This window comes from Fonsecaea nubica (genome assembly GCF_001646965.1).
Source record: "Fonsecaea nubica strain CBS 269.64 chromosome Unknown Scaff32, whole genome shotgun sequence".
NCBI lineage: Eukaryota > Fungi > Ascomycota > Eurotiomycetes > Chaetothyriales > Herpotrichiellaceae > Fonsecaea > Fonsecaea nubica.
The window spans coordinates 41,675-57,737 of record NW_019173705.1 but is presented as its reverse complement, the minus strand read 5'-3'; the positions used below and the strand labels follow the sequence as shown (position 1 = coordinate 57,737).

Sequence of the window (16,063 nt, the reverse complement as noted above, 5' to 3'; positions counted from 1 at the left end):
TGCAACATCAGGGGGAGAGGCAGCCTTCTGCATCCAAACCGCAAAGGGACATCTTTCGCGTAGCAGCCCGCACTCGAACGTTGGAAAAAAATACACAATTTGCCATCGGACAAATGGCTGTGTAGAGAACTATTGCTGATTAGAACCAGTGGGTAAATATTCCAGACATGAGGATCTCCTTACCCACAGTAATGCATTGTCACTTTGGACGGCCAATTGTTTCACTTGCCACTTCTGAAAAGACCGAGCCAGAATGTCCAGACACTGTTACCTTGTATCAGCCTCAGCAATCCGTGGTGGTCGGATATGGACAGGGGGTGGCGTGATCTCGTCGGTTGATTCTTCAGGTCTCCAGCGATCTTACTCATTTGGTTGTTTCCGTTGTCCGGCGAACTGACGAGGAAATCGAGCGGTCAAGTTCTCACACAACCGATTTAGTGTAAGGCGACAACGGCTGGGGTGGAAATTCAGCTGTCTCAAACTCCGCTCTTGTTGTCTGGACCGATTTGGAGACTTGCGGCAGTTGCTCCAAGGTTTGCTTCAGAGTACAACGCAGATTATTGTAAGCATCTGCGCTAATCTTTTCGGCTCCAAAGTCTCTCTCAATGGCGTGTTGCATGAGCTTCACCGCTGCAACGACATGGTGAGGATATGGATCGATCGCAATCAAGGGGACAGTCAAGCTTGCCAGCTGCATAGGGGCGATTCCGGTGTCGGATACGGTTGGCTCAGACTGTAGTCGTAAGGTATATTTGTTATTTAACCCAAAGACGAGGCAATTCATGACCCAGGTCTCTGCATCGACTCTCTTTGCCGAGAAAAGGGAGAGCAAGTCCTCCCGTAGAGTTGCAGTCGCAATATCAGTGACCATCAGAATAGCCAAATTATAGTGTAGCATGAGTTCGTCTGCAGACAGTTTGAGTAACGCAATTTCGTAAGAATTCAGGGGCGGGGAAAGCTTACACCAGCGAAGTCTCGTTTCTTGATTGAAGAATTGTATCCGCCGCTGGCATGCGATGAGCAACTCTCGGTAGGTGATGTTAAATTGATCGATGGCGTTGGACACAGAGCTGAAGGCCCTGAGCACCTCTGCCTCATCATGACCATCTCGCAGAGATTCTTTCAGATTGGCGGTCAGTTTCCAGACCAGCAACTTCCACGCTGCTCCAGCCGCTATGACTTGATTTGCTTTCTCATCTGTCAGGTCGACATCAAGATTGCTCCAATCTCTTGTCGTTTCGCGGAAGATACCAATACAGGTCTGCACCATACGCCAGGATGGCTCAGACTCAAATCCAAAAAGTCCAGAAGAAAGCAACGGCCGGCAATTCAGGGTTAAAGAGGCAGAGGTGTCGAATGTCAGAGCTGCCCAATACGCAGTGCTCTCAGCGATGATAAAATTAGCGGTGGCAAGTGAGGCAGGACTGGCTCCAATGGGACGGTTCGAGTTGGTGAGGTTGACTCTTGTTCCGTTGAATTGGAGGCTCTTTTGACGTGCACGAAGTGTCTGAATCTGCTGCAGTGCTGCATGAACGCAGACTTGTCCCGATACTCCTTCAAGTTCTTCTTCTTCAGATATGCCCACTGGGATGGGTGTCAGGGCAAACAATAGCAGAGTCAACATCGATCGATAAGAAGGTCTGTTTATGACTTTGAGCATGTCTGTATGCGCACGTCGCCAGAGACGACAGACGATGTCTGCCTGGGATAGTCCTGGCAAACTATGTTGCTGCGTCAAAGGTAGCCAGCGAGCGGCAAAAGACTGGACGGCATGGTCAAGGAACTGGTTGAGTTGTGTTTCTTTCTCGTGCCTGGCAAGATCTGGTGAAGCTCCAGGTTCGGATGTTGTGTTGGCCACAGCGTCCTCTTCGTCGATGTGTCTGTCGAGTTCGCTGCACACGCGTCGTATACTAACGACGTCCGCCAGGCTCTGTTCTCCAAAACTAATGCTGTCAGCGACGTTCTGGGCTTAACCGATGGTGACGCGCTTACGCGAAAGGGTTGCTGTGGCGACCCATCCAAGATCCAAAGATTGTTTCAAACGCCCCCTCGTATATGGTATGAAGCCATTGGCGTTCAACAGCATTGACCGGTTCTGGGGTCAGATGAGGTTGTATCAGCAGAGGTTGTGAGAGTTGATCCGAAGCCCAGCCCCACTCATAGGTCGTCCTGTAAGGGTTAGGAGAGCGCTTCATTTACTTGTAAGTGTTGGAGCATACCTTGCCAATGGTTCACCTGAGGCGCTCTCTGCGTGTTGGTGAACGAAACCGCGCAGTGATTCGCCAGCCGTGTCACTTTTGTTCTCTTCGCAAACCGTCGATTCTCGCGTGGACGCCCTAGACCGTTTCCTCCTAGGTTTTGCGTTCTGGCTTTTGCGGTTGGATACAGCAGTGCTTGTACCCGGCTTCATCCACTGTTGGGGAGAAGATGCTCGGTCAGCGTGAAAGGTCAGTCAGAGCAGCCAGTGGGTCAGGCAAACCTCGAATGTACACTTTAGCTGGCGATTGAGGCACCTCGTGCAGGACACGAGCTCCTGCTGATCCTCTCGGTTCCGGCGGGCCCTGCCCGCATCACAACCGACTCTCGCCCTGCGGCACTCGTCGCAGCTAGAGAATTGGACGCGGCGCGGGACCATCTCTCCTTGAGACATGATGGTGCGGATGGCAACCCGGGGATCCACAACAATAACGCCGATACATGAGAGATGTTTGTGGAGGAGAATGGAGTGTTGAAGGTGAGGCGATGAGATGAAGTTGTGGTGATGCGGCACGAACTTTGCGGGAGACGCTAAACTGTGTTGGTCGCCGGCAAGTACCCAAGCCTATTGATACTAAACACCCAAGCGGCTAGGTAGCCCCCAACCCCGCAACCCGCCTAGAGAATGTTCGATAGGGACCCCCAAAGTAGAAATTAGGGCTTCTAGGCAAGTTTGCGGGGGTAAGTCACGCGCTGAGCACCCCCAGCCTTGGGCTATTTACATACTTTAGGTACATGCAGGTACGTACATATATCTATAGGAAGGCTCTCTCGAGACCTGAAGCTTCTTGACAGTGCGAAGTCTTTGACATTGTCTATACCAACAGATCACACCCCAGTTCAGATTCCTCACGAGCTTTGATACTCATAAAATCCCTTCCCGCTTTTGACACCGAGAAGGCCGTCTTTGACGAATTGCTGGAGATATTGGCGAGGCTCAGGAGGGACATCCTTTCGCTTTTCTGCGTAATGCTCCTCGATATTGAGCACAACGTCGAGCCCAACCACATCCATCTGCTCAAAGGGGCCTTTCGGCGTCTTCAGAACGTCTTTGAAAATGGCATCAATCTCCGCCGGAGTAGCCACACCCTCTGCCGCCGTGAGCAATGCTTCTCGTTTGATTGCGGCCCAAATCCTGTTCCATAAAGACTTCATTAGTGCTTCTGAGAAGCTGAAGGGGCCTGAAAGCATCGAGAGGTGAGCACACCTGTTGTATATGTAGCCCATGGAATCTTTCTTCACATGGAATGGACTGAAGCCATGATCCCGACATTGCTCCATGAGGAGTGGGATGATTTCAGGATCAGTATTTGCATGACCCATGAGTTCAATAGCTTGACGAGGTCAGTAGAGAGCAGTTGATACGACTTCACTCGGGACTTACCAGAAGTCTCTGGAGGCCAGTCTTGATGATATATCTTGTCAGTTTACAGTGCTTTACTCTGACATTGACAGAGTATCTTACAACAATGAGCACTGAGAATGCGTCGCTCATGGGGCAATTTCAGGCCATCAATGATTTCGGAAATGCTATAACTGCTCGAGTTGGATGCAATGATCGTCTCGGGGGCCGCCAGCTCGTCGAGTTTTGTGATTATTTGTCGCTTGAGCTCCAGCCTCTCCGGTACGCACTGATTTTGATATACTCATCAATTTGACGTCCTATCTCACAGCTTCAATGGTATCTGCGTACCTCGACAACCAACCACGTATTCTTCAGTCCCTCAGGTAACGAGTCCGAGGTAAAAGTCTTAATCTCACCCCATCGTTGGCTCGGATTCTGAGAGGCAGCCCGAAGTTGGTCAATGTACTTGACACTATCGGAAAGTTGCTTCGCCTGGGCATCAATAAGATGAACAGCTCGGCCCTGACTCGACCACTTTGCACCAGGGCTGGTCAGTATGGGGTCAGACTCAACGGAGGGATGGAACGGATATTCACCATGTAAGCGAGCCGTCGGCCTTGCGTGCCTGCACCGACCAATGCGGTCGCCCTTCCTGCTAACATGTCGGCAATGAAGGGTGAGTCTAGCGAGCTGTAACGGTATATTTTTCGACCTTGACGAGGGGTTGGAAAAAGTTGCGTGAGCAGCTACTCGACGATATACCGAGTGATGCCGGATCCGAAGAGTCTCGGCAAGTTCACCAGACCAGAGAACCGGTTAACTATTAGAGGCTAGAACTCTAGAACAAGCCCCGAAAGCATGTCCATTTGTAAGGTGTGGCGACTTACTGGTAAACACCCATTCCTCAATATCGGGACTTGGACATTCAACAAACACAAACACATCGCCCGGCAAGGGCCGCCACATCGCCCAGCGGCTCCGTCGAAGATATTATCTACCAGCCGCAACTCAATCTCTTGAAAGTCGTGGGGTTTCGTCCGCAGGGAATCGATTGACATTGTCATGCGGATGACGACAGATCTTTTATGGATAACCTGACATGATGTTCTGAGATTATGAACCACCACGCATCCTCACCGCGGCCAAGTGTGTCGAATCAAGATGTAACGGGAAACTGTGCTATCATACCTGTTCATGATCTTTGGAATGGTGCAAATTCTCGTGCACTTGGGAATGGACTACATATACGTAGCCAGCCGTCGCCCCAGTTGGAGTGATGGCATCGATTCAGTAAGCGAACAGAGCGAAACTGTGCCAAATCGTGAGGTTTCACATTCGGCCGCCTACCAGAATGCGATGTCGCTTCCTGTCTGTTGCCATCCCATCAGGATATTCTCTCTTGACCGTGGATGCACATGGTCAGCGCAACATAGACGAGAAGGAAGTGGGAGGTTGAGGTCAAGTTCTGTTGTATGTGATCAACCATTTGCTTCACATTGGCTTCGCTTTGGCTTGTGGAATGATGGGAAGGGCGTCATTGCTAAAACTAATACCAACCATACCTCCCTACCCTCTATGGCTGCCTATAGATACTGTATATTGTAACCCTTCAGACAAAGATAACCGATCAATGCGGAGATACCAGCCCATTAAGAGCATGAATGGGTGTGTACCATGTCCCTGAAAATCCAAGAAAAAGGGTAGCAAGCCGAGCAACGGATAGAAAAGCCGAGATCATGAAAGATATAGATATACCCACCCCACGATCTGCCCTCGCAAGACCCAAGAAAACTATGAATCGCTCCACGTTTGTAAGATTTGGTCGTTCTTTCCAGTGATAGCCTCGCACGTGTCCGGACACTGACGGAATGTATGGTTCATCGAGGAAGAAGAAAGAAAAGACGGAAATGCTTGGCCCAGATCGCCACGGAATGCCATGGACAAATGGACAAAAGCACACAAGATGGCGTTATGTACGAGTACAAAGTGATGATGCGCGGGTTGGATTCCATGTGGCCACGGATTGGGGACACGCATTCCCTGACACTTCTCTTTCCGGGCTCGGCGAAAGCGATCAATTGAGCGAGGGGACCTTGGCGCCAAGAGCCAAGATTTTCCCAAGGTCTTGACTCCGCTCGCTTACAGGCTCGTCTGACTTTCCATTGCGTCAACCAAGTCCAACCCAAGAGCCCCGGACGATGCCGACTCGTCGCTGCGGATTGCTTCTGGCGAAACAGAGTCCCCAGCAGGGAAGTTTCCCTCCTCTTGGGACTTCTTGGGGGTGTTTCCCCTCTGTAACCCTATCACCCGCCTCCACCTCCGCCCAGGCTTGGCCGATTCCGCACATATGGGAGCGCCGTGCACTGCTCCTCGCCACATTTCCACCGCGAAGTAGCCTTGGAGGGGCACTATTCCCATGCCAAGAGCGCAGACCTGCTGTGTCAAGACCAGATATCGGCGAGATGACTCTTGGCTTCAAGGATAGGGACACGGTGGAAGTCTTGGACCTGATTGTGCGGGTTCAGGCCTTCGGGGGTTGAACACCCCGATAAGATGCTGCTTCAGCTCTATATAACGAGCGGCATATCCCTTGATCTGGGAAGGGGGGATCCACTCTCACTCTTTTCAAGCTTCACGTCATGACTCACTGTTGCTTGTCTATGTCATAGAATCAGTTGTTTTGTCGAGACACAGATATTTCGAGCAAGCTAGACTCCTTCATCAAACTTATCTGGAAGCAGTAAAACCTCGACATCCCCCTTTGCCCAGCCCATAAATTCAACCCGCCTTGGATAGCCGCCTGCTATGGGCAAAAAGGGCACAAGAGCGGAACAGAGTTATCCGAAGCACCCTTTCCTCCTCTCTCCAGATGAAGTCATCAGTCATCTAGAGACCAGCACCGACGTGGGCCTGAGCAATGCCCGGGTCGAGGAATACCAACAGAAGTATGGACCCAACAGGCTTGAAGGCGATGGAGGGGTCTCTTGGTATGCCATTCTGGGGAAGCAAATCTCCAACGCCATGATTCTGGTATTTATTTTCCTCTACCAACCGTTTCGCTTTGGAGGCGTAGAGCCAGCTAACCGTGTTACAGGTGTTGGTGCTCGCCATGGCACTCTCGTACGGCGTGGAAGATTTCGTTGAAGGCGCTGTCATCACCGCCGTCATCGTTCTCAATGTCGTCATTGGCTTCTACCAGGAATTTCAGGCCGAGAAGAAAATGGACGCTCTGCGGTCCCTCTCGTCCCCTTCGGCAGCTGTGGTCAGAGATGGGAACGAGATGACCATTCCCTCGGCAGAAGTCGTCCCCGGTGACATTGTGTCGATCAAGACTGGTGACACGGTTCCGGCTGATTTGCGACTGTTCGAGGTGATGAACCTCGAGTGCGACGAAGCCATCTTGACAGGCGAGGCGCTGCCGGTTGCCAAAGAAGTCGAATTCGAGACCAAGCACGGCATCGCCAAAGAAGATCTAGGTCTGGGCGACCGACTCAACATAGCGTACTCGTCTTCCACGGTGACAAAGGGCCGAGGCCGCGGCGTGGTGGTCTACACCGGCATGTCGACGGCCATTGGAGGGATCGCTGCCTCGATGCAGGGAAAGAAACGCAAGCCCAACCGTTCCATGTCGAGGAAGAAGTACGGACCCATGCAGCCCGTCAAGGGAGGTGCGCTGCGTACATACGACGGTGTGCGCAAATTCCTCGGTCTCACCGGCGGCACGCCTCTACAGATCAAGCTCAGCAAACTCGCCTACGTCCTTTTCGGTTGTGCCATCCTCCTGGCCATCATCGTGTTTGGGGTCAACCGATTCAACGTCACCAACGAGGTTGCCATCTACGCCATTTCCACGGGCATTGCCATCATCCCCGAATCTTTGATTGCCGTCCTCACCATCACCATGGTTGTGGGCATGACACAGATGCGGAAACGCAAGGTGGTCGTCCGACAACTCAGTGCACTCGAAGCCCTCGGGGGTGTCACCAACATCTGCTCGGATAAAACCGGCACTCTTACCCAGGGGAAGATGGTGACGCGAAAGGCATGGATTCCCGGAGTCGGCATCTACAGCGTGGAGAATTCCAACAACGCGTCAGACCCTACAGAAGGCACCGTCACGCTCGGCAAGGCGCCCAGGTCGCGGCAGGAAGTCGAGGCGGAGAGACTTGCCAGAGAAGAGGCCTTTGACCGCAAACGAAGCACTGCGGGCATCTCTTTCGATCTCCCGAGCGAGAAACTGCAAAAGGATGCCGAAAAGGCCTCGGAGAAATCCGACACCGACGTCAAGTCCAACCCGGAGGTCACGCCTGAACTCCAGGCGTTCCTGGAATCCGCGGCCCTCTGCAACCTGGCGACGGTCCGCAAGGTCGCCGAGGACGGGGAGGAGGAGAAGTGGAAGACGGCGGGCGACCCGACCGAGATTGCCCTGCAGGTCTTCTCGCACCGCTTCAACTACGGCAAGAAAGCGCTCGAGGAGAGTGGGTGGGTACAAAAGATGGAATACCCCTTTGACAGCTCCATCAAGCGCATGTCGGTCGTATATACGAAACCCGGCCTGGAACACTCTCTCATCTTCACCAAAGGCGCGGTTGAACGTATCATCGACCTCTGCACGTCCGTGGGCGTGGGGGATAAGCACGAAGAGATGACTCCGACCCTGAAGGAAGCCATTCTGGAACAAATGACGTTTCTCGCCGAACAAGGTTTGCGAGTGCTCGCCATCGCCAGGAGAGACACGACTCTGGAAATCGAGGAACACAGCGACGTGGACCGGAGCGTTGTCGAAAAGGATCTCTGTCTGCTGGGTCTCGCTGGTCTGTACGACCCGCCTCGCCTCGAGACGAAAGCCGCCGTCCAGGCCTGCACGACCGCCGGAATCACCGTGTCCATGTTGACGGGTGACCACCCGTCCACGGCGACCGCCATCGCCAAGGAAGTCGGCATCATTCCCAAGAACATGGGTACGCTCGCACCAGACGTGGCGGCGGCCATTGTCAAGACCGCGACGGAATTCGACAGGATGACTGACGCCGAGATCGACGCTCTGCCGACCCTACCCCTCGTGGTGGCGCGCTGCGCCCCAGAGACCAAAGTCCGGATGATCGAGGCGCTGCACCGACGGAAGAAGTTCGCCGCCATGACGGGGGACGGGGTCAACGACTCGCCGTCGCTGAAGCTCGCCGACGTGGGCATCGCCATGGGCCTGAACGGGAGCGACGTGGCCAAGTCGGCGTCGGACATTGTGCTGACGGACGACAACTTTGCGTCCATCGTCAACGCCGTCGAGGAGGGCCGCCGCATGTTCGACAACATCCAACGCTTCGTGCTGCACCTCCTCACGTCCAACGTCGGCGAAGTCATCCTCCTCATCTGCGGCCTGGGATTCCAGGACGACACGGGGTTTTCCGTGTTCCCGCTCTCGCCGCTGCAAATCCTTTGGATCAACATGCTCACCTCGTCGTTCCCGGCGTTCGGGCTGGGCCGGGAGAAGGCGTCGCCGGACGTGATGGAGCGGCCGCCGCACGACAACAAAAAGGGCGTCTTCACGTGGGAACTGATCACGGACATGCTGGTGTACGGGACGATCCAAGGCACGTGCTGCCTGATGACGTTCGTCTTCATCGTGTATGGGCCCGGCCCGGACGGTCTGGGCCAGGACTGCAACCGCAAGTACAACGACACGTGCGACGTCGTGTTCCGGGCGCGGGCGGCCGTCTTCGCCGAGCTGACCTGGCTGATCCTCATCTCGGCGTGGGAGTTCAAGGCGATGCGGCGGAGCATGTTCCGGATCAACCCGCACGACACGCGCACGTTCCCCTTCTTCGCGGACATCTGGGAGAACCAGTTCCTGTTCTGGTCGGTCGTCATCGGGGCCGTGTCCGTCTTCCCGGCCGTCTACATCCCGGGCCTGAACACGTCCGTGTTCAAGCACAAGGGCATCTCCTGGGAGTGGGCGCCGGCCATCGTCTGCGTCTTCGTCTTCGTCAGCGGCATGGAGGCCTGGAAGTACGTCAAGCGCGCCGCCGGCTGGTTCAAGGAGGAGGAGACCGAGGGCATGAAGGGCCGCCGCCTCGGGCCCTCCAGCGCCGTGCTCTCCCTCCGACAGGGCTTCTTCACCATGACCCGGAGTTTCACCAAGAGCAAGTCCGAGGAGAAACAGCGCACCCCGGTCACCATGGAGTTGGGCACTCGGGACAGAAACGCCCGGCAACCGCATGTGCTGCCCAGGGTGAGGGAGGACGTTTGAAGCTAAACTTCCCAGTTTTATGTGTGTGTGTATGTGTGTTTTTGTGCCTGCTTTCTTTACTGGAGGTTTTCCGCGCCAATGTGTAATACCATAAGTTTTATATATTATGAAAAACTTACGCAAGTATAGACTGATGATAGATCATGTCAAACGAGAGGTTTTTTTTTTAATTTTTGTGTGACTCTGTGGTAGATTGCTCTGCTGTTTGTCGGGGTAAAGTAATGGCATAGACTATGATATACGTCTACTTTGCCTACTATTGCCAGAACATATGCTTTTACACCGCATTGATTAGGCTATTTGGTTGTAGCTCATATTCTACAGTCCTCCAGTGGCGCGTAGAAAGCCCCTATTCCGTCCGAACAAGCGGGACAGTTGCCTGCAGAGTTGCAAATGCGCAATAGGAACATATTGACAGGGAGAGCCAAAAGCCGGCATATCCAAGAGCAGCTTCGCCGCGTGTAGTTGACCATTCCGATTGGCACGGGCTGTTGTACCCGCACTGGCGGCGTCAGAATGCAGTTCGATTCAGGCGAGTCGTGTTTCTGACCGTATCAGGGATTCCCTCGCTCCATTTCCGCCTTCGCAGCTGCAATCATCTCCTCTAGTTCACGGACACCAAGCTCATGAGACCCGTGAGGCGCCAGTGCCTCTGAAGCACGCTGTACTGCAGCGCCTCGCATCGCAGCGGCTCGGTCTGACAGCTGAAGCATTCTCAAAACGTTCCCTGCTGACTGAGTGTCCAAACTCAAAATGAGGTCGTCGAGTTGGCTCGAAGTGGTTGCTATATCAGACATCTTTCTGTCACTGCTTCCCGGAGTGAGTCCGAGGTGTTGGCTTAAAGCTTTTGCGGCGGGTTTGATGCTGTCTTCCGGCTCTGTGCCTGTCTTCTCAATCATAGGTTTCGTATTAGGGCGAGCACCAGTCTCGACATGCTGAAGTTGCACATCCAGTTCGTGCAACCTGAGTCGTCGAGATTGGAGGCTCTCCAGCCTTTTCGAGAGACTAGTGACGGCTTGTGTGAGGGAGAAAAGTTGGTTGTAGACCTAGCAGATTGCCATGTGAGTGAATCTCAATCGAATGATTTAAAGCAATGGACCTTACCTTTTCATGGAGGGACCTGTTGTTCTGCTTCTGCGCACGGCGGACATCCTGGAGAGCTGCCTGAAGGGCATTTCCGTGTTCTTGAGCCACAACCATTCCCATAACATCATCAATCTCCTTGTATAGAGAGCCTAGATCTTCTTGAACAGTGTCGATTGTACCGTCAGAGACGACCTGAGCACTAGAGGCGATGTCTGCTCTGCTGAGTGATTCAAGATACGCACGATCCAGACGATCTTTGAGAGTCTGCGCGCGAAAATACTGTAAAGCACGCGTAAGTTTGTTTACTCTGTCTGCTAGCGCATCGAGGGCGACTTCGTGTTTCTCCTGAGCGCCTGAGGATGAGAGGTCATTGAGATCGGAAAGCACGCGATCGTCTGAGTTGAGCAGCTCCGTGACAGTTGCCGGCGTCGATCTGGAGTCTTTGATGACGCGATCGAACTCGGCTCGCAATGTTAACCTCAGATCCTCGAGTATTTGTTCATTCTTATGCATAAGTCAGCGGGTGACGACTTCTTATCTAGCGGTCAGATGGCAAGGGGAGATTTACAGCAAACTTGATATACTGCACTTCAGCAGCATGTTTTTGGTCGAGGTCTTGTTCTTGTCTGGTCTTTCGTGCATCGAGAGCGTTTTCAACTTCCTCGATATGCTTTAGCTGAGCATCTTGCGCACAGAGGATCCGCGTCCGGCGCTCAATCGCCCTGGTTGAAGACTTTAATGCTGTGATCGCCGACTTGAGCTCTTCATTGGTCGAGGGGAGAGTGGTCGATGTGCTTTCTCTGGAGGCTGAGCTCCATCGCTCTGATCCATGCATCAACTGCCATCTGGCTCATTGTCAATTCGTTGCTCGAAGCAGCAGCGCGGGAACAACCAACGTTGCGTTTTCATCCTCAGTCAACGGATTCGGTCCGTTGCGCCTTTGATGCACCCATCCTTCCAACAGCGAGCTGCCCTCGGCTGATTTCGATTCGTGAAGTTCATGTGTGTGGAATGGAGTGCTCTGTTTCAGAGGCGCTTTGAGCGTAGTATCGGCCCATGCATTCAGGGGCATCATCACACCGAGGCAAGAAACTGGAAGACGGCGCTGCAGGGATGGAGGAACATGTCTAAAGCTTGGCAATTCTTCGAGTCCGTTTCGTTTTGTACCGCGTAGGGGTCTATCAGCTCAACTCAAAAGGGTGTGAAATGCCCGGAGTATAAACCATATCAAGCACAAAATGGCAAGTATACATTTTGGGAATTATCTAGATGGAATTGAATTCTACATGTTTTTGCTGGCGCCCCCGAAATTCTGCATCCACGGCCAACAGATAAAGGCTGTTGACTGCACAACATCAACCAGCTTATGGCAGAGACCATCACTTCCATTGTTTGAAGGGGAGTACATTTTACCCAGCCAGATATACACAGCCAAAATAACTCCGCCGGAATTGCATGTCGCCGCTCATCATGAAAAGTGCCAAAGGGGAATCGATAGCGTTGTCGTATAGCTTGAATGCGCTCAATAAATCGAAGGTCATTATAGAGGTCTCCCGCCTCGAGTACCATTTTTCGGCGGCCCTCCTCATTGTCGCCTCCGGTGCCGATGCTCCAGATCGGGTTATGATTGTTTGATATGACCATTAGCAGCAGTCCCGTTCACCTGCCCGTTCGCTTTCTGTGCCTTGGACTCGCGATATTTGGCAATATCTTGCTCCACCATCTTGTCCACCCGGCTCTTCAGTTCCGGCCTGTAACCAAGCGCAAACAGGATCTCCAACCAGACAAAGAGTGGAGCCAAGAAAAATGCCTGGAAGATGTTGTCCAGCAGAGCAGGAGCCCGTCCTTCGAACACTCCATGGCCCAGGAATTGTGCAATCCACGACGCCACGAATGCCGCCGCCGCCCAGAAGTTGGCGGTCATTCCGTGGACAGCGACTAGGTGATGGGCGTATGCAGTTCCAGAGAGAAGCAACGCGGCGAACGCCGTTCCGGCCACTGGCTCGAGTAAGATGTATAGCCCGCAGTAAGACAGGCAGAAAAGTGTGCCGGCATTCAGTTCGAGGTTGGGGATGGTTATCGATTGAGGCAACTTGATCAGTGGACCGGAATTCGTGAACTACCAGAGAGGTAAGTTGCCGTGCTCGCCGGATAGACGGGTCCTATCTCATACCAGGAGGAATGTAGTCCACAGGATAATGGGAACTCCGACCATGTGTATGCCAATATTGATCTGGATCCAAATCAGCGACTTCTCTCAAGGGTCGACGTTTGTGACCGTACTGCGTCATGGTGGTATGCGCCATACTGTGGGAAAATGGTCAGTGGGACAAAAGGCAGAGGGGTCGCAGGCTGCTCACGAAGCGCAGTTGTTTCTCCAGGTTGAGGGCCATCTTAGACTATGGTCACAGAGGCTGGAACGGAGGGCAATGAAAGATAGAAGTCAGCTCATCGAAGTAAGCGCAGCGCAGGCAATGCCTTGATGGGCGAAGGTGAATCTTCAAACTTCCCACTTGGACAGTTTTAATTATTCCGGCGCACATGGCAGTTTAAATGGGCGGAACTGCAGGTCTCACCACCCGGGCGTCATCGCCTGCGCCCCAGATCCGAATTACTCCGCACGCCGAATCGACTTCATTAGCTGGATTTCGTCTATGCAGCATATAGAAATAGCAATAGACAATGCAGTTATTAACCTATATGTTGTACTAATGGACAAAAGTCCAGCTGCTTCTTGCAAGTAGATACCAACCAAATGCCCAATTACCGCGCTAGATGCGAGTCTTGTTCCCAAGTGTGTGTCCGCCATCTAACATATTTTGAGTCCCTCAGAATGTTTGCCCGAATCCTCATGTAGGACTATCATGGCTCGTGTCCATATTCGCTGTTGAGCGAGCGACCTGAAGTATTAAGATGCCTTTTTGTCAAGGAAAAGGAAAATTGAATCCTGCAATGCAATCCGTTCCTCTGTCCAGGTTGTTGTTATCAACAACTCTCTCACAGTCCAAGCTTGTGCTTTTTGATGCGCGGTATGATGCCCACGAGTACCAGAACGCTTGCCACAATGACGGCCCACAGCTTGATGTGCAGGAATGCCTGGTTATAGTATGTCTGAGTGGCTGCGGCAATGACAGCCAGAAAATAGACGGCGAGAACGTATCCCGAAATTCTGCCTCATTGTTAGGCCACAGAAGTATGGCAACCTTGTTTCACGTACCTGTGGTATTTGTACAGTGACTTGGCTCGATCAACAGTGCCAAATATCGTCTCAGGCAAGTAAAACGCAGCGGCCCCGATCAGCCATTGCAGGAAGATGAGTATGTAGGCCACCAGTGCCATTTTCCCATGCACACTTTGGAACCGGGTCTCAGGGTGTGAAGCTTTGTTTATCTCGATAATAACCAAGCCGGCTATGAGCAATGCAACGGCCGACGTATTGATCGCCGAGTGCACATATGTGCCTGTAATTTTGTCCTTTTGAGCCGCCGTGGGTTGGAGGACGAGCACACCTTGAACGAGGAGGAGGATGGCCAGGGAGTTGAGCAAAGGATGGTAGGAGAAGAATATGAACCCGGTCTTGAACACTGCAGCCCAGACCAGAGCTGTCAGGATCACGATGCCTACTTGGGCGAGAATAGCTGTTCCCTGTCAGCGACGATGCCAAAGAGGATGTTGGCTTCGACGAGTTGAAGAGGATCCATACCTGTTCCCGTCACAAAATTGAACTGCATTCCCTGTCCTGGCCGTTGTGTGACGTCTCCTGGCCTTCCCAGGAGCGGCTCCTCCTCTTCAAGGGCGGGATTGCGCTCAGGAATACCCGTTGCTGAAGCCATGTTCGAGGTTGGCTGCTACTATGCACGGAGTACAAGAAATTGGGGTTCGAGCTGGGTCAGTGGGAGCACAGCTGCGACGATACAAGTCGGTTCTGCCTGGTGCAGGAAGAGATTATCAATAGAGGGTCGCCCCAGAGAATATCAAGGATCATCACTCCCTCTTGCGGAGCACCATGTTGCCGCTAGGCCCTTTGATTTCGGTGTGTAGACACTGCTGGAAACTATCGAGCTGACCAATTTGATATGCGGATTGGACGCCCAAGGATGCCTCCCCGCACAGTGCAATACCGAAGATGGATGACGCTATCAGATTCGGGGCATTCGCAGAAGCTTTCCGTGCTTGTCGGGGCATTGTTTATCCAGCTGCAGCCGCCCTGTCTTGCCTGTCATTTTATGCATTTCTGTTGTGATTTTGCTCGTTCCATGTCGAGGCCGCTTATAACATCTTCTTGCGTGCAATGTAATGAATTGATTTCCATCCTCAGCTTTTGTCTGTCGCGTTGCCTCGCAATAATGTTGCTCCAATTACGAAAGGGGGAAGGCTTCTCACCGCCCTTTCCATTTCCTATGTGCTTATGCCTCTTCGTTCCCTGACCAGCGGCTCAAACTGCGAGACCAGCCACAGTAAAATGTACCCGTCCCTCATCCTTCCATGGTCCACGAGTCCATCAGATCGCGAAAATACATATCGCACAGCTGGTCTTGTGAAAACAAAAGGAACACTTTTCCTGCTGCCTCCACCAACATCCGCCTTGCGCGATACATTCAATGCACCGCCACGCCCCAGAACCCTCATGTCCTCAGGTGCAGTTGCACTTTGCAAACATTTTGAGCGTGGCGGTGCATCGTCGGAGCATGGCCGAGCACACCCATTCTGGACCCTGCCAACGGGGAGCAACGAGAACAAGACGGAAATCGCAAGGGGAATATTGGAGGACATGCTTGTGCAAGCAGTCTGGAGGAATGTGATGCTGTTGCACCATGGGGTAGCAGTGTACGAGATTAGGAATGCACGAGGATATGGGATGAGGTGGACACTGGATATTGAAGAGAAGAAAGATGATATTCCATCGGATGTTCAAACGATGACCGCCAACGGAGACACCCTCGTCCCGAATGAAGAAGATGATTTCCACAAGGACTGGGTGATTATCAAGACGACCTTTCGTGGGTTCTTGGAGCCTATCGCTGGAATGGATCACGAGCTGCCCGGACAAGACGCGAGCACAGCTGAGGAGTCGTTACGTACGCAGGAGAAGCTGCGCGAAGGATAGAAAGATTGCTGAAGATCCTTGC

General features: G+C 52.8%; 6 protein-coding genes across 6 annotated transcripts; 2 read left to right on the top strand and 4 right to left on the bottom strand.

Annotated features, from left to right (window-relative positions):
- Positions 1-421: 421 nt before the first annotated feature.
- Positions 422-4,263, bottom strand: AYO20_05453 (hypothetical protein; the record flags this gene model as incomplete). The annotated part of the gene is made up of 7 exons (XM_022643747.1): positions 422-1,892; positions 1,993-2,169; positions 3,110-3,590; positions 3,641-3,661; positions 3,722-3,887; positions 3,950-4,093; positions 4,198-4,263. 7 exons carry the CDS (start codon positions 4,261-4,263, stop codon positions 422-424), a joined length of 2,526 nt encoding a protein of 841 aa, XP_022500211.1.
- A 2,143-nt stretch (positions 4,264-6,406) lies between these two features.
- AYO20_05452 (potassium/sodium efflux P-type ATPase, fungal-type) lies at positions 6,407-9,848 on the top strand (the record flags this gene model as incomplete). The annotated part of the gene is made up of 2 exons (XM_022643746.1): positions 6,407-6,631; positions 6,696-9,848. 2 exons carry the CDS (start codon positions 6,407-6,409, stop codon positions 9,846-9,848), a joined length of 3,378 nt encoding a protein of 1,125 aa, XP_022500210.1.
- A 554-nt stretch (positions 9,849-10,402) lies between these two features.
- Positions 10,403-12,006, bottom strand: AYO20_05451 (hypothetical protein; the record flags this gene model as incomplete). The annotated part of the gene is made up of 4 exons (XM_022643745.1): positions 10,403-10,894; positions 10,953-11,438; positions 11,503-11,779; positions 11,831-12,006. 4 exons carry the CDS (start codon positions 12,004-12,006, stop codon positions 10,403-10,405), a joined length of 1,431 nt encoding a protein of 476 aa, XP_022500209.1.
- A 549-nt stretch (positions 12,007-12,555) lies between these two features.
- Positions 12,556-13,327, bottom strand: AYO20_05450 (hypothetical protein; the record flags this gene model as incomplete). Its single annotated transcript, XM_022643744.1, has 4 exons — positions 12,556-13,053; positions 13,108-13,167; positions 13,218-13,241; positions 13,295-13,327. 4 exons carry the CDS (start codon positions 13,325-13,327, stop codon positions 12,556-12,558), a joined length of 615 nt encoding a protein of 204 aa, XP_022500208.1.
- A 604-nt stretch (positions 13,328-13,931) lies between these two features.
- On the bottom strand, positions 13,932-14,767 carry AYO20_05449 (hypothetical protein; the record flags this gene model as incomplete). Its single annotated transcript, XM_022643743.1, has 3 exons — positions 13,932-14,103; positions 14,152-14,572; positions 14,638-14,767. The coding sequence occupies 3 exons, from the start codon at positions 14,765-14,767 to the stop codon at positions 13,932-13,934; spliced, it is 723 nt and encodes a 240-aa protein (XP_022500207.1).
- Positions 14,768-15,561: 794 nt separating this feature from the next.
- AYO20_05448 (hypothetical protein) lies at positions 15,562-16,041 on the top strand (the record flags this gene model as incomplete). The annotated part of the gene is made up of 1 exon (XM_022643742.1): positions 15,562-16,041. The coding sequence occupies one exon, from the start codon at positions 15,562-15,564 to the stop codon at positions 16,039-16,041; it is 480 nt and encodes a 159-aa protein (XP_022500206.1).
- Positions 16,042-16,063: the final 22 nt, after the last annotated feature.